The 22,504-nt window shown below is 38.6% G+C and overlaps 2 protein-coding genes across 4 annotated transcripts in view; both read left to right on the top strand.

The window, feature by feature from the left end:
* Nucleotides 1–676: 676 nt before the first annotated feature.
* On the top strand, nucleotides 677–22,191 carry LOC100074592 (bile acid receptor-like). Of its 3 annotated transcripts, none has more exons than XM_029069224.2 (11): nucleotides 677–917; nucleotides 4,828–4,955; nucleotides 9,343–9,561; nucleotides 11,995–12,135; nucleotides 14,330–14,469; nucleotides 14,566–14,670; nucleotides 14,788–14,887; nucleotides 17,266–17,394; nucleotides 18,959–19,078; nucleotides 19,259–19,372; nucleotides 20,491–22,191. In XM_029069224.2, exons 2-11 carry the CDS (start codon nucleotides 4,865–4,867, stop codon nucleotides 20,727–20,729), a joined length of 1,398 nt encoding a protein of 465 aa, XP_028925057.1. In that variant the 5' UTR covers nucleotides 677–917; nucleotides 4,828–4,864; the 3' UTR covers nucleotides 20,730–22,191. The 3 variants fall into 3 exon arrangements, with proteins under 3 accessions (XP_028925057.1, XP_001506185.3, XP_028925056.1); XM_001506135.5 differs by having other exon boundaries at nucleotides 9,343–9,705; XM_029069223.2 differs by lacking the exon at nucleotides 677–917 and adding an exon at nucleotides 3,757–3,801 and having other exon boundaries at nucleotides 9,343–9,705.
* Nucleotides 21,941–22,504, top strand: part of SYCP1 (synaptonemal complex protein 1) — a 66,322-nt gene continuing 65,758 nt past the window's right edge. Inside the window, exon 1 of the mRNA XM_016228058.3 lies at nucleotides 21,941–21,989. Coding sequence (XP_016083544.2) covers nucleotides 21,941–21,989 — 49 coding nt within the window. The remainder of the gene's footprint in view (nucleotides 21,990–22,504) is intronic.

The raw sequence follows: 22,504 nt of genomic DNA, 5'->3' as shown, positions 1-22,504 counted from the left end.
TCTCTTGGACTTCTGCAAGATCAATAAACCATTTTTGCACCTCGAAGTGTGCATACATGATTGCTATGTGGCCCAATGGTAACAGAATCCTCCAGGATGCATGGATAAGTATATTCCCAGAAATGATCACTGTTTTGCTTGTATAAAGGAATATATTCAGATTTTGGTTCTGGTGGAATCCATGCTTGGCAGGAATTCCACTTTGCTAAATGTGAGTTTATACAGGGCTTTATTTCAGGAGAAAGTTTTCTACCATGTCAGTTGAAGCTATATTTTCCTGTTTCTTCTTCTCAGGAAAGAAGGAAGTAAATACCTTATAAACAGAACCAGGTTAACGGAGGCGTGCTATCATGCCGCTGACTTTATAGAGTTAAAATGGTTGCTCTCTCTATAAATATACATATATGGAGTTAAAGGTAAATACAAATTCATCTTCCTATGCCTAGGTGTCAAAATTCCATTGCAACATTCCGCCAGCCAGTCATTTCAGCTATCCATGTTAACTCACATGTGAAGAGGTATCCTCGTTTTGCCACCAAAATGAGAGAACGTGGAACTCAATCAAGAAAACAAAATATTTATTAAGTAAACAATAGAGAACTCTGGGAAAGTGTGACGTGAAGGTCCCAAAGGCCTCTATCCCTGATGATCCAGTTATTATTTGATTTATGTAGGCTTGCAGCTGCCCTTGCTTTGACCCTAGGGAGGGCTGTGTGGGAAGTTTGTCTCTCAGATAGAGCAAAAACACTGCTCTGCAGAGTGTCTGGAGGCTAAGTGTATGCAAAACCCCCTGATAAATAGGGAAAAGGCCCCGTTTGCTTCAGCTGGAAATCAGAATGTTGAAGTAATTGCTGAATCCTCCCATACTGTATTCCCTTTCTGTGGAAAGGGGCAAGCTCTAGTTATATCTTCCTTCTGTGAGTATTTTATTTGTCTCCTTAAAGAACTGTGGATTTTATCATTTAAATGTAAGCATAAATCAATTTATAGTTGTATGTTCATTTACGATGTGATTTTATATTTTGCATAAAGGTATTATGAAGATAACCGAAGTATGTATAATTTTTAGGCTTGTAATTTTTACTGTCACCATTTAATTCTGAACTTATATGCAGGTGATCAAGCATAGGATGTATGCCACTGTAAGTATTTAGGAAAACGTATTTTTCTTCTTCAGGTAAGGAATTTGGTTAAACAGGAGCATATACAACTATGATTTGGATTTTGTGAACTTCTGAGTTACTTCTGTCCTATGTTTGGGCTTCATTTAATTAATATTTGTTGTGTTAGCGTGTTTGGGAAATGTTTAAAAAGATGCAGCTTAACTACGAGATACTTTATAAATAGTCATGTTCTAAAAGTTACTGGGATGTATTTAAGAAAAATAACAGTAATAGAATGTATTTGGAAGGAAATATGTGTTGATGTGACTTTCTATGTATCTTTTGCATAAAGTATCATATTTATTTTTTATTTTCTTATCTTCATTCAATTTATCCATTCTTTATCAAGCTTTAAAAAAGACACAAATTAATATCTTACTCAATTTTGAAAAATGTGAATGAGGACTTGGGCTATTAGGGGATAAGACATTCTACATTATATACAGATTTAATTTAAAAAATCTAAAGTGTTATGTCACCTTTTAGGAAAACAAAACCACCCATTCTAAAATTGGGAAGCTCAAAAGATTCTGAAGACAAATGATTTATAGTCTCTGGGAAATTTTAGGAAAATCAATTTCTTCCTTTTCTAGAGCTCTTAGAAACCAGAAAATGAGTTTTAGCGTAAAAGTATCTCCAGAACATGTCAAAAACAGTGAGAATGTTAAGTTTTTTGTATAGTATTACTACCTGTAGTTTGAAATCTCCACTAGAAAAAATGTTTTGAAAACTGTTTTAGTGCATCTAAACTACTCTTATTCTAAGTAGAATGTTATAGAGAAGTTCAAAAGTCTTGCTATGTAATTTTTGATGTAATCATAATTTTAAGCAATCATTTACAAAATGTTGGTAAAAAAGCTTTAGCTATTTTATAATGTTTTAATCAGTAATATGACATATAATTTAATATATTAATTAAGCTCTCTTGAATAAACAATGATTTTTTCCTAGTAAATTCTATTTACCTGGAACTGTTTTTTTAAATATGTGAATGTTCACTGGTCCTACTGAACATATGGTGCATACAAAGAAAATGTAACTTCAATACATTTTAAAATAGTTTTCAATTAATGTACTACCATCCAAAGTATATTAACATCAAAGTGTATATATACATTTATATGTATATATATATTTCTCTTCGTTTGGTTAAGAAACATATTTACTAAAGAAAAAATGTAGACTTTGTCCATGCCAAATTGATTCCACTGATAAGAGCACCTCCCTTAAGTCACTTTTGTTTTAAACAAATATTTACCGGCAGAGATAACAAAATGACAACATTCCAGGTTCATTGTAACTGTTCACCTTCCTTTACAAGGAGAGAGGGAAAGTTTTTAATTTCAAACTTCTCTTTACACAAAAAATCCAAAGTATTTTCAGCCTTTTTAACCTTTTAGTTTTGTTTCGTGTACTAAACTTATACACACAAACACCCACAAAAGAAACCCTCCTTATAACATTTAGCTCTGGACAGAAAACAAAAAGTAGTGAGCTAAAAATGTGTTCAATAGAAAATAATGCACTAGTATCAGGATATACAATGAAAAGATAAACATTACCACCAAGAATATTGTGCAGAACATGAACATACAGATACGAACAAAGATACAAAAGCCAATCAGAAAACAAAGGCTTAAATTTTCATTTTTGTAGTGTGGTATCATTGAAAAAATTCCTTTTGAAGCATCTGAATCTCCATCCAAATGATGGAGTCAAAGAGCGATTCTTCAGATGGAAGCTAAATCTCAGGTGAACAGACTGGTTGCCAAATGTCACATACATGCATACATACATAGAGTCTCTTGCTCTCTGCAGTCACAACACCAATTGCCATTCATTTCTGATTAAATAAAGTGTGTGACAAACTGCTTCCTCTGTTACTAGAAGTCCTTCCAGACTCTAGGTGAGCTGAGTAGAGAAACATTCTCCTCTTAATAAGGCTTTGCTACAACTGTTGTTTTCTTCCTGTAATAAAAATATATATTTTTCTAATTTCTAACAGAAAAAATATGGGAAGGCATTTATTTCCAGCTGAGCCTTAGAGGAGAGACAACAGATATGCATTTGTCAAAAGCATTGCAGTATAAATAATAACCTAGAATGTCCTCAGAAATCCATGAGAGTAGTTTCTTTGCTCATAGGTTGACATGATTTAAAAAAGAAACACTGATGCCTCAAAGCAATGTAGATCGTATTGGAAGATCAGAAATAATGATAGAACTTTCTGTTAATTTTTCCTGAGAGTTAATGAAGTTTTTCTCATCAATCCAAAAACCACAGTACCATCCTTAATGAGCTTTCTGTAGAAACAAAGTGATAATAAGACTTTTCTATAATCATAATAGTACTTTTCTTAATGGGAAGTAGTAGATCACATAATAAATGGGCTAGAAAAAAATCTCAAATGTTATTTATTCTTGTCTCTACAATAAGCTGAACCTAAGTAAAAAGGCATCTAGCCTCTCTAAAATCTCCAGGGAGGAGGAAACCATGACCGCCACAGGGGTGAGAAGCAGCATGGCGTAGTGGCTACAGCACGGGCTTGGGAGTCAGAAGGTCGTGGATTCTAATCCTGACTCTGCCACTTGTCTGCTGTGTGACCTTGGGCAAGGCACTTCACTTCTCTATGCCTCAGGTACCTCATCTGTAAAATGTGAATTGAGACTGTGAGTCTCATTTGGGACAGGGACTGTGTCCAAACCAATTTGCTTATACCTACCCCAGCACTTAGTACAGTGCCTGGCACAAAGTAAATGCTTAATGAAAACCATTATTATTATTAGTAACTTGTTCTGATGGCTGGGTATGTACAGTGCAAGCTTGTTTTACAAAGATCATTTTTCATTAGAAATATTAGAAATACTTTTGGGCTCAAATCTGCCCCAGGATAACATACCATTAGGTCTACCTAACATCGACAAGTATTGCTACCTAGAAGTCAAGATCCCACTACCCTTGATTCTGTCTTCAGTCTGCTGCAGAAACCTTGACACAAGCGAATGACATTCAGAATTGCATTTTTTTCAACCTAACGATCATAACTGTGGTCTCTGTTAAGTGCTCACTATGCATTAAGCACTGGGGGAGAGGCAATATGATCCAATCTGATAGAGTCCCTGTTACTTCCACACGAACTGATAACAAATGCTTTGGTTTAGGGATGATCTTCATTTTCAATCACTTTCTCTTTTTATATTTGAATTTTTTTGGGGGTCTTATTAGAAATCATTTATATTACTTCCCATACTTCTACATAACGAATATTTTACGTATCTCTCGGAAGGCAAAAAATTTCTATGTAAAGGTTGTTTTTCCTGTCGGTTGTTTTCTCACATTTTGATCAGTGAGAGTTAGTCTAATTCTGACTTTGAAATGTATTTTTTTTTCTGAAAATAAAGGCAACCTCATTCAGTTAAAATAGAATGCATAGGTACCAGAAAATGAAACAGTGAGAGCTTGGTAAATTATATTAACAATTCATTCGATTTTTATGGATGTTCTCACCACTTTATTTTGTCACAAGTGCAGATACCTATCGCTTTTACAAAGTAGATACTGTTTTCTCTTCAGCTAAATGATTTCCTTGAATCTTAGTAGCGGTATTCTTTTTTAATAGATTTTAAAGTTTTAAAATGATCTACAAACCATTTCTTTCTTGCAGGTTTTTTCCTTAGAAAGTCCATCATTCTTTGAAGTGAATGAAACAGTGGAAGTTGGGACAGAGTATGGCAAATACTTATGTGACGGTATCTGATGGGTACTGTCTTTCTGAACCCATACAGTATTATGGTATGTAAGACTAAATTTTGAAAATTCAAGGAAGCAATATCTGGTATGAATTATGTTTAAGATGGAGGGGTTTATTTAGGAAAAATATAAATTTAGCAAATCCTCCTCCTCTTCCTCCTCCGTGGTATTTACCGAGTACTTAATGGGTGCAGAGCTCACTTCGTTACTCTCCTACCACAACCCAGCCCGCACACTTTGTTCTAATGCTAAACCTCTCGCTGTACCTTGTCTATCTCGACCATCTGGCCGCCGACCTCTCACCCACCTCCTACCTCTGGCCTCGAATGCCCTCCCTCCTCATATGAGACAGATAATTGCTCTCTCCCACTTCAAAGTCTTATTGAGGCACATCTCCTCCAAAAAGCCTTCCCTGACTAAGCCCTCCTCTCCTCTTCTCCCACTCCCTTCTGCTTCACCCTGACTTGTTCCCTTCATTCATCCTTCCTCCCATCCCCACAGTCCATAGTTATATACCTGTAATTTATTTATGTATATTATTATTAATATTTGTCTCACTGGGGGCAGGGAATGTGTCTGGTGTTGTACCATACTCCCCCATGCGCTTAGGACAGCGCTTTGCAAACAGAAAATGCTCAGTAAATACGATTGAATGAATGAACGAAAGTGCTTGGAAGAGTACGACAAAGACTGTAGACATTCCCTGCCCACAAGGAGCTCACAGTGTAGAGGGGGAGACAGACATTAATATAAATAAATAATTTGTAAAATGTAATTTATAGATACCTTCAAAAGTGCTGGGGGGACGGTGGGGTGAATATCAAGTGCTCAAAGGTCACGGATCCAAGTGCAGAGGCAGTTCAGAAGGGAGAAGGAGCGGGGGAAAGGAGGGCTATATCGGGGAAGGCCCCTTGGAGGAGATGCGACCTTAAAAAAGCTTTGAAAGTGGGGAAAGTTGTCGTCTGATGATACGGAGGGGAAGGGAGTTCCAGGCCAGAGGGAGGATGTGGAAAAGGGGTTGGCAGTGAGAGAGATGATACTGGGGTACAGTGAGTAAGCTGGTGCTGGAGGAGAGAAATGTGCAGTCTGGGCTGTGGTAGGAGATCAGTGAGGTAAGATAGGAGGGGAAGAGCTTACTGAGTGCTTTAAAGCCAATGATAAGGAGTTTCTGTTTGGTGCAAAGGTGGATGGGCAACCATTAGAAGTTCTCGAGGAATGGGAAGACATGGACTGAAAGTGGTTTTTGGAAAAATTAACTGTGTAGCACAGTGAAGTATGGACTGTGATGGAGAGAGATAAGAGCCAGGGAGGTCAGCACAGAGGCAGTAGTCAAGGCAGGACATGAAAGTGCTTGGATGAGCGTAATAGCAATGTGGATGGAGAGGAAAGGGAAGATTTTAGCAATGTTGTGAAGGTAGAATTTACAGGATTTGGTGGCAGACTGAATATGTGGGTTGAATGAGATGAGTCACAGACAACACCAAAAGTAACAGACTTGCGAGATAGTGGGGAGAGTAGAACTGCTTATGGCGATGGGAAAGATATGGGGAGAACTGGCTTTGGGTGGGAGATAAGGAGTTCTGTTTTGGATATTTTTAGTTTTAGGTGTGTTGGGACATCCAGGTAGAGCTGTCCTGAAGGCAGGAGGAAATGTGAAATTGCAGGTGAGAGACATATGTTATAGCTAGGAGCACCTCTAGATCTGATTGATCGATAGAGAGGTACAGGGCACAAGTGACCAAATGCAGGTCCCCACTGAGTAAGCACTTATTCTATCATCAGCCTCCTCGCTGACCTCCCTGCCGCCTGTCTCTCCCCACTCCCAGTCTATACTTCATTTTCTAAAAAAAGTTCAGTTCATGTCTCCCCACTCCTCAAGAACTTCCACCTCTGCATCAAACACTCCTTACCATTGACTTTAAAGCACTCAATCAGCTCTCCCCCTCCCACTTTACCTTGCTGAATTCCTACAACCCTGCCCTCATATTTTGCTCCTCCAATGCCAACCTACACCCCGCACCTTGAGCTCATCTATCTCACCACCGACCCCTTGCCCACATTCTCTCTCTGGCCTGGAACTTCCTCAAGTCAATCGATCAATCAATCATTGGTATTTATTAAGCCCTTACTGTGTGCAGAGCACCATACTAAACACTTGGGAGAGTGAGTACAATACAGCAGATTGGTAGACATGTTTCCGGCCTACTAGGAGCTTACAGTCTAAAGGGGGATGCACATTAATCTAAATAATTAAATAAATTACAGATTTACACATAAGTGTTTGGGGCCAAAGGTGGGGTCAGTAGCAAGTGCTTAAAGGGATTCCAAGTACATAGGCGATGCAGAAAGGAGATTGAGTGAGGGAAAAGAGGACTTAGTTGGGAAAGGCCTCTTCAGGGAGATGTGATTTTAGTAAGTCTTCGAAGGTCGGGAGTGTGGTGGTCTGTCACGTATGGAGCGGGAGGGAGTAATAGCCCAGAAGGAGGACGTGGGCAAGGGTTGGCAGCGAGATAGATGAAACGGAGGTACAGTAAGTTGATTTTGGAGGAGCTCTCCTCCAAGAGGCCTCCCCGACTGGGACTCTCATTTCCCCTGCTTGCTCTCCCTTCCTTGTCACCATGCATTTGGATTTGTATCCTTTAATCACTTGGTAGTCAGTCACTCCACACTCAGCCTCACAGGACTTATCTACATATTTGTAATTCATTTTCATTGTAGCCTGTAAGCTCCTTTGGGCAGGAAAGGCATCTGCCACCTTTACTGTATTGTAGTCTCCCAAGTGATCTGCACAGGGCAAGCCCTCAGTAGATGCCATTTATTAATTGATTAATTAAAGAGCTGAAGTTCTACTTTCTTCTTTTCCTTCCTCCCCCTTCCCTCTGGAACAGCGGATTGAGGCTCCCTTAATGTGTTCCTTTGCTTCCCCACACCCTGTGAGGTTCTATCCCCTCACAGCAAACTTGCTTCTGGGGATGAAGGGGAAGTGGTTGGCCATCAGACAATCTTTTGATCTTTTCCCCGTTCACTGCAGCGAGGCACCCATCAGGAGTTTTGTTCATCAAGAGGGGCGAGGCCCTTGGACCTGGAACAATTACCCTGAATTTTTAAGCGGTCACAGTGTTTTTTCCGGTACTCCAGCCACCCACTGAAATTGCAAAAACAGGACTGCACTGGGGGAGTCTAAACTAGACTAGACTAGATGGCCCTGATTATGTGTGAAGAATTGGAGAGATTTTTGGAATTGGAACTGTAACGAGAAAGCCTTAAATACATCCTCACAAATTTTTGGACTCGGGGGGCAGCAGGAGCTAGCCCATCCATCCCATGGACCTAAATGGGGGCTAGCTGATGGAGAGAGGGAAGAGAATATCTGAGAGTGGAATCACCAAGACGGTGGCTTCCAGACCTTTTCAGGCCGTGGCTAGAGCATACCCCTTTTGCAGCTAGGAAAGGACAAGATTCCTAGCAGCTGGGAAAGAACTGAAGCTTGCTTCAGTCATGGGAGATTTCTGGTTTGTTAAGTCTTCATCTTTGTCTCTGTCTTGTTTTTGTCACTGCCTCTGTCTCATCTCTAGTTTTATAAAATCCCTGCCCTGGCTCCATCTTTGCCTTTCCGTGGTCCAAGCGGTACCTCAGTCCTGTCATCTCTGTTCTCTTTTGTCACGTCTTTGAACCTGGGTGCTACTCTATCTCCCCTCTCACTGCTCCCCCTTGAAAACCATGCCCCAGAATTCTTGCCCGCTAGAAGTAACTGATCTAAACTTACCTCCAAGCTCAAAATTGAAAATTGTCCCTTGCATTCCTGAAAATATTTATGTTTATTAATACCATGAATAATCTGAAGCATTACAACGTAAAAGATTCAATCCCCCTAAACTAATGCTTTATTTTGGGGACCTTATGCTACATTTGAAATGGATAAAATAGCTTTGCCCTCTGAGGGTCTGTTAATTAAAAGCCTTCGTATGTATACGTCATAGAAAAAAGGTCTGGAGTTTCTGAATTTCTTCTGCTTACAAAAAAATGAAATGTAATTGAATAACTTCAGATCTGTTATATGTAGTCTTTAAATATACTATAAAATGCTTTAGGATCTTTAATGTTGATTTTTAAATATTTCTATAGTGACTAAAGATAAGAAAAAAATTAAAATGTAAAAATTCAGGGATGAATTTTTATTTGCTTTGCCTCAATATATTTTTTCTTTTTACATTTAGATTTCTTCTACTTACCAAAAAAGAAATGTAATTGAATAACTTCATATCTGTTATATGTAGTCTTTAAATATTCTATAAAATGTTTTAGGATCTTTAAAGTTGATTTTATATATTTCTATAGTAACTAAGGATAAAAAAAACTTAAAATGTAAAAATTCAGGGATGAATTTGTGTTTGCTTTGTCTCAATATTTTTTTTCCTTTTACATTTAGATGTAATGCCAGAACATATTAATTATCAGCTTCAGGACTCTGATTTTCAAGCAGCATCTTATTGCCAGTATTCAACTGTTCAATTTCCTCCAGGACTACAAACCTCATCTTCACAAAGTCACTACAATACATATAGCCTAGATACACAGTATGGTGATGGGCAATATGTACTCAGCGCCTGTGAATTAAATAAGCCCACTTGCATGGTGGCCCATGAAGGTGAGGATGGATATCCTGGACTAAAAAGGCCCAGATTAACTCATTCTTCCATGCGCATTAAGGGTCAGGAAGAGCTCTGTGTCGTTTGTGGTGATAAAGCCTCAGGATACCATTATAATGCACTTACTTGTGAAGGTTGCAAAGGTAAGACACTGGAAATATTACACCTGCTTCTTGAAAATAACATTTTACCTTTGTAGTTTCGGATTATTAAACCTACTGACAGTCAGCATTGTGGACAGTGACTGAATATGTAGCACCAATTGAAAACAGTAAACTTCTATTATAATTTTTAGATCATAGAGACTCCTGAATTATGAGAAAGTACCCTGTGAACCCACTAATAAACTCTAGCACTTTCCCCTGCCTGTGCTACTTTCTTTAAGATCCAGGGACATTAAGAGGAAGTGGGGATCATTGGAGCCAACCTGGATCATTGTCTAAATTCTCCCAGGTCTCTGGCTTCCTCAGTCTCTGCTCTTTGGGAAAATGGAGCTGGGAAAAAACTAGAAGTGGTGAAATAGGAACTCGATTGGTGATCAAGTCTCTCCCAACACCTGCTCTTGCAACTTCACTGGTGGCTGGGGACCTGGGAAAAACATTGTGACAACCTGAAAATCCCTATGGTGCTAATCCTAGTTTGCTTCCGGATAATAATAATGTTGGTATTTGTTAAGCGCTTACTATGTGCCGAGCACTGTTCTAAGCGCTGGGGTAGACACAGGGGAATCAGGATGTCCCACGTGGGGCTCACAGTCTTAATCCCCATTTTACAGATGAGGTAACGGAGGCACAGAGAAGTTAAGTGACTTGCCCACAGTCACACAGCTGACAAGTGGCAGAGCCGGGATTCGAACTCATGACCTCTGACTCCGAAACCCGTGCTCTTTCCACTGAGCCACGCTGCTTCTCTGCAGGCCACCCCCCCCCCCCCCGGGAGCTGCGGAGGAAAGCACCACGGGAGACCAAGGGGTATCCACTCTCAGAGGTGGCAAAGGCAGGTTGGCAGAGGGGGAGTACCCCTGTCAAAAGCATGAGTAGAAGTTCCCTGGTACCATGGACGAGGCATCATGTCTTGGGAACTCCAGAGACCCAAACAGATAACCTGAGCACCTCATATTCTTTTGGGTTATCGGTGCTATCTCTACTCTTTTACTTGATTTCATAGTAAGACAGTTGATGGAATCGTGAGTTTACTATATAATGTAAAAGTGATAACCACTTTTATATTCCTTTCAAAATGGAAATTTTCTGTTTAATATTTGAGAACTATTGCTTACTGATTAATTTTGGAGCGGTTGTTAAATGAGTCTGAAGGTGAAATGGAAATTATTTATACCCTCTGATTTTTAGTTTCCAGAATGGAGACCTCTAAATGGTTCTTTAATAGTAAATTTTAATGGTCACCTGAGCTTTTAAAATGCTAATAATTGCTCAGGTGATGTTTAATTAAAACAGTTGAACATAGATTCTTTTTTTTTAGCTAGATTGCTGATGTGAAGACTTGAAGTAATTATCCAGATAATTATCCAGATTTTCAAAGGAAGGCTCTCAGGTTGTCTTCCCAGCTCAAGTAAAGTGGAAATTGGGTTGAAATATGCAATTTTTTGATTAATATGAAGTAAAGCAAGTAATTCAGGTCCCATATTGAAATATTTTCAGTTTGGTTGGATACAGTGAATGAATTTAATTGATTATTGACAAATTACCATTTCACTTTGTGATGTGAAAAATTAGACATTATTATTGAATGTAAATATATTTAATCAACTTGACCGTTAGCTGCACTAGACAGAGTCTATGCAGGCAAATGTTCTTTTTTAGAGGATTTTTTCATTTGAAATCCCTGTTTCTAATTCACATCTGTATGGTGTAAATCTAACACTTGGAGGTCAGTGCGCTGGGTAAACAGGAGTTGTATGAATGGAATTCCTCACCCCAAGTTCTATTTTAGAAAAATAAAATCTTGATATCTACTTAATGGACATATTACTTTGGATATTTCCAGGTTCCAGCTCTGAAACCCATTCTACAGCCACCCTGGAAATCTTATGACAAACCAGTGAGGCCAGGCAGGCTGGCAACAGGTCGAAAGAAGTAATATAGAATTTTAGGGGAATCTAGAGAAACAGCTGTCTGTCAGATTGACCTTTGTGCTAATTAGGAAATGTATATGAACACACAATCTCATGGCCAAAAAAAATCTATAAACCTGCACCAGCTGAAACAGATAGATTTCAGACAATTTAGAAATATTGCAATAAAAAGACCTGGATGCCAATTCCCTTTGTGATTGAAAGGGAGGCTGGAAATATTTGTGGGTTTAAGAATTTCACTGGACATAAACATTGGTTTTGCTTCATGTGAACTTGGCCAGGAACTAGCTGGAATTTCAAAAAATAATTAGATTTTTGAAAATATCTTTGTTCTTAGGATTTTTTCGCCGAAGTATCACCAAAAATGCAGTATATAGATGCAAGAATGGGGGGCACTGTGAAATGGACATGTATATGCGTAGAAAATGTCAAGAGTGCCGCTTGAAAAAGTGTAAGGCAGTGGGAATGCTGGCAGAATGTAAGTGATCCGCTGTTTGTTATCTGTCATTTTTCTTGGAAGAATTTTCTGTGACTGTTTCCTTCTCCTCTTGAGAATGGAATTTCAATATCTAAATTATACATTCCATATTTACACATGCGGAAGGTCCCTGGTTGTGAAACTGCTAAATTTGGAGGACCTATCCCAATATGTGGGGGGGCTTCGAAGTATTCTTTTAACATATTTTTTTCTGAATGGAGCAATGCCCAGCTTGTCACTTCTGTTTTAGATTAAACTAACATGAATAGACAGCTCCCTCTGGGTATGTAGTACAATCACACTTTTTGGGGGTCCCACCCTGTGGTCACTAATGGGTTCCAGTTTCTTTTAGTTGGCATGGTGGGAGGGAGCCCTCCAGTGTGGCAGGAGTGGCGACGGCAGGGGAGCAAGGATGAGGAAGAGGAAAGAAGCTGCCCACCTTCCTCTTTGGTAGTATAATAATAATAATAATGATAACCATTATTATTATGATATTTTGTTAAGAGCTTATTATGTGCCAAGCAATGTTCCAAGTGCCGGGGTAGATACAAGGTTATCAATTTGGACACAGTCCCTGTCCCACATAGGGCTCACAGTCTTAATCCTCATTTTGCAGATGAGGTAACTGAGGCACAGAGAAGTAAAGTGATTTGCCCAAGGTAACATAGCAGACAAGTGGCAGAGCCGGGAGTCCTTCTGACTCCTGAGCCTGTGCTCTTTCCACCTGCCACGCTGCTTCCTCCGATAGCAGTGGGGGTATAACTGCCACTGTAGCCGAACTGGCATATCCAGCTACATCCACAGTCTACTGAGCTGCAGTTGACTGGAATAAGCTACATATTAACTGAAACGAGGTGTTTCTGGTATGCCAGAAATCCTACTTTTTTCTCACTCCCACTTTATCACTGTCTGTCCTTTTTTCTCTCTCTGTCTCCCTCCTTCTTCTTCCTCCCACTCTCTCTCCCCTCCTTTCTCTCCCTGCCATCCCTCAAAATCTGTTTTCTCTTTTCTCTGACCTGCGCCTCCCAACGCCCATTGCTTTTCTCCTTCTCTCTGTCCCCACCCCTCTTTTCAGTCTGGTCCCCTTCTTCACCCTGCCTTGGGTGACCCAAATTTGGTGGCCTTTGATCAAATTATTTCTGTACTGGGGGTTCTCTTTGTTTTCTGATGCCTCTGCTGCATTTAAGCAGTGTATCCTGAATAAGTGGTGTTTTAAAGTAATAGTTCTGTGTTCTTATTCTCGAAGGTAATTTGTTATTCTTCAGAATCCTTGGTGAATACTACTGGCAGCTAACATGTTCAGTCAACAAAGGGTGCTCAGGGTATTCTGACTACATAGACAGAAAAGAGACTTTGCTCATTTTCACTTTCCACGAGAAACTTTCATGCTCATGTGGTCAAGAGCCAAGGATAAAAGCACGCTTAGATAAGACTGTTTGAATACTGTGCACATTCAGTCTAACTTTAAAATCGATTGACGGGGAGCATATTGCCACCATTATTCGATGAAACGGGAAATACCTCTGACCTGAGAGAAGTCATGATTTCAGGGACAAGCAGGTTTAGAATTAGTCTATAATTTGAATCTTGAAAGTCAGTTTAAAATTCTATCAACCACAAAGACGAGTTGATTCCTCAACTGGAAGCAGACTAGAAGCAGTGTTCTAGTACTTTGGCAGACTAAGAGTTATGATGGGACAAGGGAAAGATTAAGGAATAAAGCTGCGTGACTTTGGGCTAGCCACTTAACTTCTTTGTGCCTCAGTTACCTCATCTGTAAAATAGGGATTAAGAGCGTGAGCCTCTTGTGGGGCAACCTGTGCTTAGAACAGTGCTTGGCACATAGTAAGCGCTTAACAAATACCATAATAATTATTATTACTGGAGAAGAGAGGGATGAACCACAGAAGAGACAACAAATGATTATGACTGAGCTAAGGTACAAACGGAGATATGGAAATGGACTAGGAGAAAACATGATTGGAAAGACTGAGGAAGGTATAATTCTCTCTATCTTTCTAGCTGGTCTGTTTTTGTTAGTTTAATTAAGTAAGCAGAAACAGATTTGATTTCACATAATGATCAGCCAGAGAAGTGACATGTTAAGATGCTCACGCACAACACAACCATTTTGTAACTAGTAATACTTTTTGAAATCTCAAGAGCATTTAATATGGATTTTGAAATATTGCAGGCTTGTTAACAGAAGTCCAGTGTAAATCAAAGCGACTACGAAAGAATTTGAAACAGAAAGGCAGTTTCTTTTGTAACATCAAAGTGGAAGATGAGGGAGCAGACAACAAACATGTATCATCTACAACTAGATCTGGAAAGGTGGTAAACATTTTTTCTCATCTACAGATTATTTTCTTTATGAATTTTTTCTGTCTAAAGCAATAAACATTATGTTTTCTTGTATTTTTTTAAAAGATCCAGGAGAGAGTGGAACTAACTCCAGGGGAACATCAGCTCATTGATCACATTGTGGCAGCCCACCAAAAATACACAATTCCTCTTGAAGAAGCAAAAAAATTTGTACGAGTTCATACCCAGCTATTTAAATTCAGATAATTAATACCATAAATATTCAATTATTTCTACTTTGCACATACAATCTGATGAAAGTATTTCAATAAATTGTCTTCTTATTAGTTGCAGGAATCTGCAAATCCTGAGGAAAGCTTTCTGCATCTCTCAGAGACAGCAGTACTTCACGTTCAGGTGTTGGTAGATTTTACCAAGAGGCTTCCAGGTAGCAAAATTCCTTTGCAAGTTTTGTAAAGTAAATGGAAATAATTATTTGATGATTTTTTTTTTAAATCAGTCTTCCCTTAATTGTGCCATGATTTTTTGAGACGAGGAAAAAATTTTGAGCAAAATCAATTAATTATTGGCATTTCTTGAGCACCTAGTGAGTACAAACCACTGTACTAAATGTCTGAAAAAGTTCAATAGAAGTAAAAGACATGGTTCTAGCCCTGAGGGATCTTGCTTTCCAATGGAGTTGTTTACAATCTAGCTAGTACTCTTTTTGATGAATAAATATCTATCATTCTGATTCTTCCCCTCAGTAAACCTTAGTTTGGGTTATTGGGGAAGAGAAATTAGTTACACAGTGAAGATGTGGTGAGACTGGAGCCAATTTATTCTGCCCAAATTGGAAATTTGAGGTCTAACCTGATCCAAATGATCCCAGTTCTAGCCCGTCTCCTCCATCTTGGTACTGGCTCTGGTTCCTGACATCTGTGTGCCTTGCCAGTTTGGAAGTGAGCCTGAAACAAAACAGAAGTCAGTCCATACTCACGTCTGAGAGTCCCTATTCCATGTAAGCTCCCCTTTATACTGTAAGCTTACTGAGGGCAGGGACCAGGTCTGCCAGCTATTATATTATACTCTCCCAACTCTCAGTACAGTGCTCTGCACATAGTAAGTGCTCAATAAATGGTAATAATGATCATGATGATATATACAGTTCTCCACAGAGCTACATGGGCCCAGGGGAAAGCCACATGCATGAGGAACTATTATTGAACATGTGCAGAAGTGGTTCAGTCACAGTGCATAGCTTCTCAGTCTGAATCCCCTGAAATGGACTGAAATCCCGAGAGAGCGACTCAAGAAGCTAAGGGGATTGTTTAAACCTGTCTGAATGGAAATGGAAGAAGCATGGCATAGTGGATAGAGCATGGGTTGGGAGTCAGAAGGTCATGAGTTCTGATCCTGGCCCCACCACTTGTCTGCTGTGTGACCTCGGGCAAGTCACTTCACTTCTCTGGCTTCAGTTCCCTCATCTGTAAAATGGGGATTGAGACTGTGAGCTCCACGTGGGTTGGGGACTGGGTCCAACCCGATTTGCTTGTATCCACCCCAGTGCTTAGTATAATGTCCAGCACATAGTAAGCACTTAACAAATGCCATAATAATTATTATTATTAAATGGGTTTGCCTTGGTGCTTACCCCAAACCTGCCCCTGTAACACTCTATTTTTCTTCACATTATCAGTGAGTTTAATGATTGTGAAAGGCCAGTCAGCGTACCTTCCTTCCCTCTCTTCAGCAACTTCCTACTGAGCACAGAAGCAACTGGCTTGAAGACATTTTTTTTCCCCCTCAAATGTAAAGAGAGAATTTTGGAATTATGGTTGCCAGATGTCCTGGAAATAATTTCCATATTTCTTTACCTTGACTCTGTGTACTCAGAAAATTTTACTTGGAGTGAACCCAGATTTGTCTCTTATTTAAGAAACACAAATTTGTCTCTCTCTCAAGGACTGGAGGTAGTGGGAAGGTATACTGCTGCTTACATCCCATAGTCTCGAAATCGAAACACTAAAAGAGGAAGGATGTTTTTCCTTTCTATGTCTGATAATTTTGCCTGCAACCCACCAGGCTGAAAGGAGAAAATCAGGTTTAACTATGGAGGGGGAAAAGACCCTAATTTCAATGCCATCGAAATGAATATTCCCACCATCTCCCTTCCACTAAAGGGTAGAACTATGGTTTGTAACTGGGGTAGTTGCTTCAGGAGCTCAGAAGTTTAAGGGAGAAGGCTCATTCCGAGTCCTTTGGGGGGTCCCTGCTTCCTTAGAATTGTAGATAAAACTTCTATTTAGAATAATGTTTCTAGCGTAATGCAGAGTATTATGAGGTCTGCTTTGCAGCTTGAAGCAGTTCGTCCTTGTGCACATGCTGTATTTTGGGGGCTGTCACATTTTTTTTTTTAGACTTCAAGAAGGGGTGGGTTAGACAGGAGTGGCTGGAAAAAGGAGTTGGCCCAGGGGCCTGGAAAGTAAACCAAAAAACACAAAGGTCCGAAAATCAGGTTACTTCAACTTTGGCACAAAAGAATTTAAAATATATTTAGCTAACAGGCTACACCCCAAGTATGGATATTACTAATTTAATAGATTGCATCTACATAATCTGTTACTTTTATCCCAACAAATCTGATTGATTAGATTACTGAAAATTTGTTAAAAATTAAAATTTTTAATCAAGCATTTTGCTTTAGGGTTGGACACATTATTTGAGGGAGCGTTGCTTGTGAGAAGCAACTTGGATGATTTAAGATGATTGTCTTTTTGAAGGAATCCTGGAAAATACTTTAAGATGCTTTTTTTTTTTTTACAGGATTTGAAAGTTTGGCTAATGATGACCAGATTGCACTGTTGAAAGGTTCAACAGTTGAAGCAATGTTCCTGAGGTCTGCCCAGATCTATAATCAGAGATTTAATGACTGTCCTTCATCAGCTCATGAAAGTAAGAAATTTGTGCCGTTGCAACAGAGCTTTTGGATGGTAGCTCTTGTTTAAAGTTTCATCATGTAACACACCTAACTTTTCCTTTTACACCCTTAACTGCCCCTTGGATAAGTTATTACAGACCACTCATCTATTAGTTTATCCAATTCTCTTAAAACTCATATTTTCAGCCTGGACAAGTGATTAAAATACTGAATTTTGGGTGCTTATGACATGAATTGTTTCATTTGGTTTGTCATGAACTTACTCCCTACAAGCTTCTTTGGGTGCCCCTTTATTTGGTTGTGGGATTTAGTAAACAACAATTCCATGTTCTTACATTCCCTCTCAGCCTTTGTCTTTCCAGACTGAAGAATCTCAATTCTTTTCCACCTATTCTCATATGAAAAGTTCTTCTTTCCCCTGATCATCTTGGTTGACCTTCTCCATATATTCTTCTGTGCTAGTAATCATAATAATAATAACCATGGTATTTGTTAAGAACTTACTATGTGCCAGGCACTGTTTTAAGCACTGAGGTAGAGACAACTAATCAGTTCCCTGTCACTGTTGTGCCTGGAGCTCAGTCTTAATCCCCATTTTACTGATGAGGGAACTGAGGCACAGAAAAATGAAGTGACTCACCCAAAGTCACACAGCAGACAAGTGATGGAGCTGGGATTAGAACCCAGGTCTTTCTGACTCCCAGGCCCCTGCTTTATCAGCTAGGCCATGCTGCTTCTCTAGTATGGTATTTATTGAATGTCCCATGGGTGCAGTGCATTGTACTAAGCATATGGGAATAATAATAATAATATTTGTTAAGTGCTTAATACATGCCAAGCACTGTATTAAGTGCTGGTATAAATGCAAGATAATTAGGTTGGACACAGTCCCTATCCCATGTGAGACTTGCAGCCTAAGGGAAAGCACAACAGAAATAAGAATTACATTTCCTGTTCACAAGGTGCTTCCACTTTGAGGGGGAAAAAGATATAAAAGTATTTACAAATAGAAGCTAGAGTAAACTCTTTTTGCATTAATAATTGAATGTACAGTTGAGGAAGGTAATATGGTAGTAAATAACTATGAAGGGATAGAGATGGCTGGTGAGATGATAAGAGCTGGAGTGTTGGGAATTAATCAGAGAGGGCATAAGGAGATGGGGTTTTATATCACATCAAGAATCCAAATATTGAATCTTATTTTCCTAGTTCCCTTTGAACGGCAGGGGTGAAATAGCCTCGTAGTGGTGTGAAAGAGTTTAATGTGCCTCAAAGTACCTCATTTACTTTAGACTGTGGGGAAAATTAAAGCTGTTACTGAGAGTACACTTTCTAAAGTGAAGTCTAAAGTATCTTCAATTAATGATGGGGAAGTCCTAAAAGTCAAAGAAAGAAAAAATATGTTTTCTAGGGTCATCAAGCATCTAAATCTCGATACTGTGGTGAACCTTCCCAGTTAAACTTTCATTTGCCTACAGATCTTGCCAGATGAAATGAAATCAGATATAATTTTATGTGTAGTACCTACTTAATGAATAGTTAAAAATTAAACAAAATATTTTTTGTTTTCCTCTCTAGATGCAGTAAGGTTTTCAGAACATGCTTTGAATTGTCACATTCCGGGTTATGACAGAAATGTTATTTATTCTATAGACACTTCTCACAGTGAGGAGAGTCCAACTTCTACTACTACATCAGGTAATATCTACAAATAATAACAAAATGGCCACTTTATGGTATGAAATAATATTTGGTTTGGCTCGATTTATTTTATTTTCTTTATTTTCTTTTCTTATTTGAGAAAAAGGAAATTATAATTGTAACATGTTTTAGTCTATATTGAATTCTGATTGGAATATGTTATGGCACTTTTTTTAGGTATTACTGAAGAATTTATCACTGCACTGTTTTACTTCTACAGAAGTATGGGTGAACTTAATATAACTGAGACTGAATATGCCCTGCTCTCAGCAACTACTGTGTTTTTTTCAGGTAAAGTCTTCAATGGAAACTGTATTGAATATATTTTTAAATTATTGATTAGTGACATTTTAAAATAGCAAACAAAACTAGAATATCCAGAAGTTACTGAGCTAAAACTTAATGAAATTTATATAAATTTGAAAGGATCTCAATATCTTGGGTTTTCTCTTAATCCTCAATCAATCATATTTATTGAATGCATATTGTTTGTAGAGCTCTATATTAAATACTTAGGAAACTATAATGCAGAGGTGGTAGAGGCATTCCTTGACTAGAGAATGAGCTTACAATCTACAGGGGCATATAGACATTAAAATTGATTATCAATTGGGGAAATAGTAGAGGGGTGGGGAGATAAGGGAAATACAGAGTTTAGGAGGGTTAGAAGGAGCTTGGCCTAGTGGAAAGAGAAGGAATCTGGGCGTTAGAGGACCTGGGTTCTAATTCCACCTCTGCCAATTACCTGTTGTGTCACCTTAGGCAAGTTACTTAACTACTTTGGACTTCAGTTCCCTCATCTGTAAAATGGGACTCAATATCTCCTACTTACAAAGTGAGGCCCATGTGGGACCTGATTATCTTGTAATTACCCCAGTGCTTAGTACAAATACCAGTATCATCATTATTATTATCGTTCTTATTAGTCTGGGAAGCCCCCTTGGAGTTGTGACTTTAGGAGGCTTTTGAAGGTAGAGAGAGTGGTGGACTGTCAGATATGAAAGGGGAGGGACTTCCAGGCCCAAGAGAGAAGATAATAATAATGTTGGTATTTGTTAAGCGCTTACTATGCACTGTTCTAAGCGCTGGGGTAGATACAGGGTCATCAGGCTGTCCCACGTGAGGCTCACAGTCTTAATCCCCATTTTACAGATGAAGAAGTTGAGGCACAGAGAAGTTAAGTGACTTGCTTAATTTAGCTGTGTGAAGTTAAGTCACACAGTTGACAAGTGGCAGAGCTTGTAGTAAAGAAAAAATTCTTTACTACAAAGAAGTAAATTCTCCGCCAAACTAGTTATCTTTAAAAACACTGAGTAGCATATCATCATTACTATAGTTTTTATTCATTCTTATCCTTTGTGTTTTTATTAGGAAACATTAAGATAACTATGGTGTCTTTTATGTTTCAGATCGTCCGCTCCTAAAAAATAAGCAACATGTGGAAAAGCTGCAAGAACCACTTTTAGGAATTTTGTATAAATATTCAAAAATTTATCATCCAGAAGATCCGCAGCATTTTGCTCGTCTCATAGGGAGACTTACAGAACTGAGAACACTAAATCATAACCACTCAGAAGTGTTGATCACCTGGAAAACAAAAGACCCCAAACTGACAAGTTTACTCTGTGAGATTTGGGATTTACACTGAATAGTTAATCACATGTATTGAAATTTCAGAATCACGTGGCTTGTCTTCAACTTAGGGAAACCCAAATCGTTCAGGTAGTTTCAGTTTTTTTAATGTTCTAAGATATAAGGATTACTCTGATTGAACGTGAAAACAATTGATATGTGAAGATAATGACATCCTTAATATAAAAATGCACATTCAACACTATCTGCACTGAAGCTACAATTTGTGGGACACTACTGTCTATAAGGACACCTGGGGAGCTTGCAAAAAGTCATCCACAGGAGTTCACCTCTAATACTGACTACTGTTAAATATTTCCTCCCCTTGGAAAATGCTGCCGCTCAGTGAAGCAGACATTTATCTGTAGGGAACTGCCTTTCTGGGCTCATTTTTTTATCTTCAGTGGTATTTTTTGAGCTCTTACTGTGTGCACAGCGCTGCACTGAGTACTTGAGAAAGTACAGTGGAACAGAGTCAGTAGACACGTTCCCTGCCCACAGCAAATTTAGCAGCAAATTGTAATCAGAGGTGTCATTAACTGATTTTCGAACTCTGTACAGAATAGACCACTTCCAGTGAAAAGGAGGACTGATAAAAATAATAGATGGTGGAACAAATGTAGTGAAATAAAAGGTGGTTGGGGCAATAGTTGTAGGAAAAGGCATTAGGTTAATTTGATAAAAATAATATGAAACCATAGTCTCTATCTTTTTAAATTTGCATTTTCTAACTGTAAATGACGAAAGGAGAAGCAAAACACTTTTGGGGAAATGATCATCGTCTCTCTGTCTACTAAATAAGTCTATTGTCTGTTTTATTCTATGTTTTCCTCTTCTTTATTCTAAAAAGAAATTGAATTTGAGGAATGCCTAGCAACACTGTTTTTATAATAGTAAATTTTCAGGGTATGTTATTATTCAGATATAGCTATAAAATGTATCAGCTGATTTTTAATCACATTTCTTATCCTATGGTTATTTTTGTACTGAACTATTATGCATACTAATACCCTGAAATAATTCATTGCAGCCTACCCAATTTTGAAAGTTTGTAATGGAAAAAAAAAAGCCCAGAATTCATCACAAAAAGTATTCTTTGAATTCAAAAAACAAAATGCTGTAAAACTGTAAGTTACTTCAGTACATTTTCATATCACCAATAAAAAGAATTACCTACAGAAAAACGAGGTACAAAGACTAAATTCTATAAAAGAATCGGGAACCCCGATGGGAGAATCAGAAAATATCTACAGTAAATTTTGCTTGGAGATCCCAAGTAATATAAATCGAAAATTGGCAATAAAAGGTCATTTTCATTCTGGTCATAGCGAGGAAGAACATTTGGAGTCTAACCAGAACGGCTCAAAGAGCCAAAATATAGTACCAATTGATGTTTGTTTCTGATGAAAAGCTATTTTGAACGCATTCGTTTCTATCGCTTTAAATGCAAATTAAATGTCACAATTGTCACCAGCTGACAGATCGTTCACATTTTTCTAAAAATGTTTTTTGTCTTATTGGGATTTGGCAGGTTAGTATAAGTTCACCGATTTATTTGTCGAATCTGAATAAAACTAAGGTCCCTGCGAGATCTCCCTCAACAAGCTGAGCTTTTACATCAGCTCCTCCTCTATCCCTCAGCTAGTCCTACCTAACACCTGCCACCTCCAACTCTCTTCGACTCCCTGGTTTATGTCAAGGGCGTAAACTAGATGAAGTAGAAGGTCAATAAAAGGGAAGCCTTAAAAAGTGAGAAATGCTGGGAGGCTAGGGGGCTTTTCAGGCCAGGTG

The sequence above is a fragment of the Ornithorhynchus anatinus genome, chromosome 7 (assembly GCF_004115215.2).
Source record: "Ornithorhynchus anatinus isolate Pmale09 chromosome 7, mOrnAna1.pri.v4, whole genome shotgun sequence".
Classification (NCBI taxonomy): domain Eukaryota; kingdom Metazoa; phylum Chordata; class Mammalia; order Monotremata; family Ornithorhynchidae; genus Ornithorhynchus; species Ornithorhynchus anatinus.
This window is presented reverse-complemented; position numbering and strand designations above follow the sequence as displayed.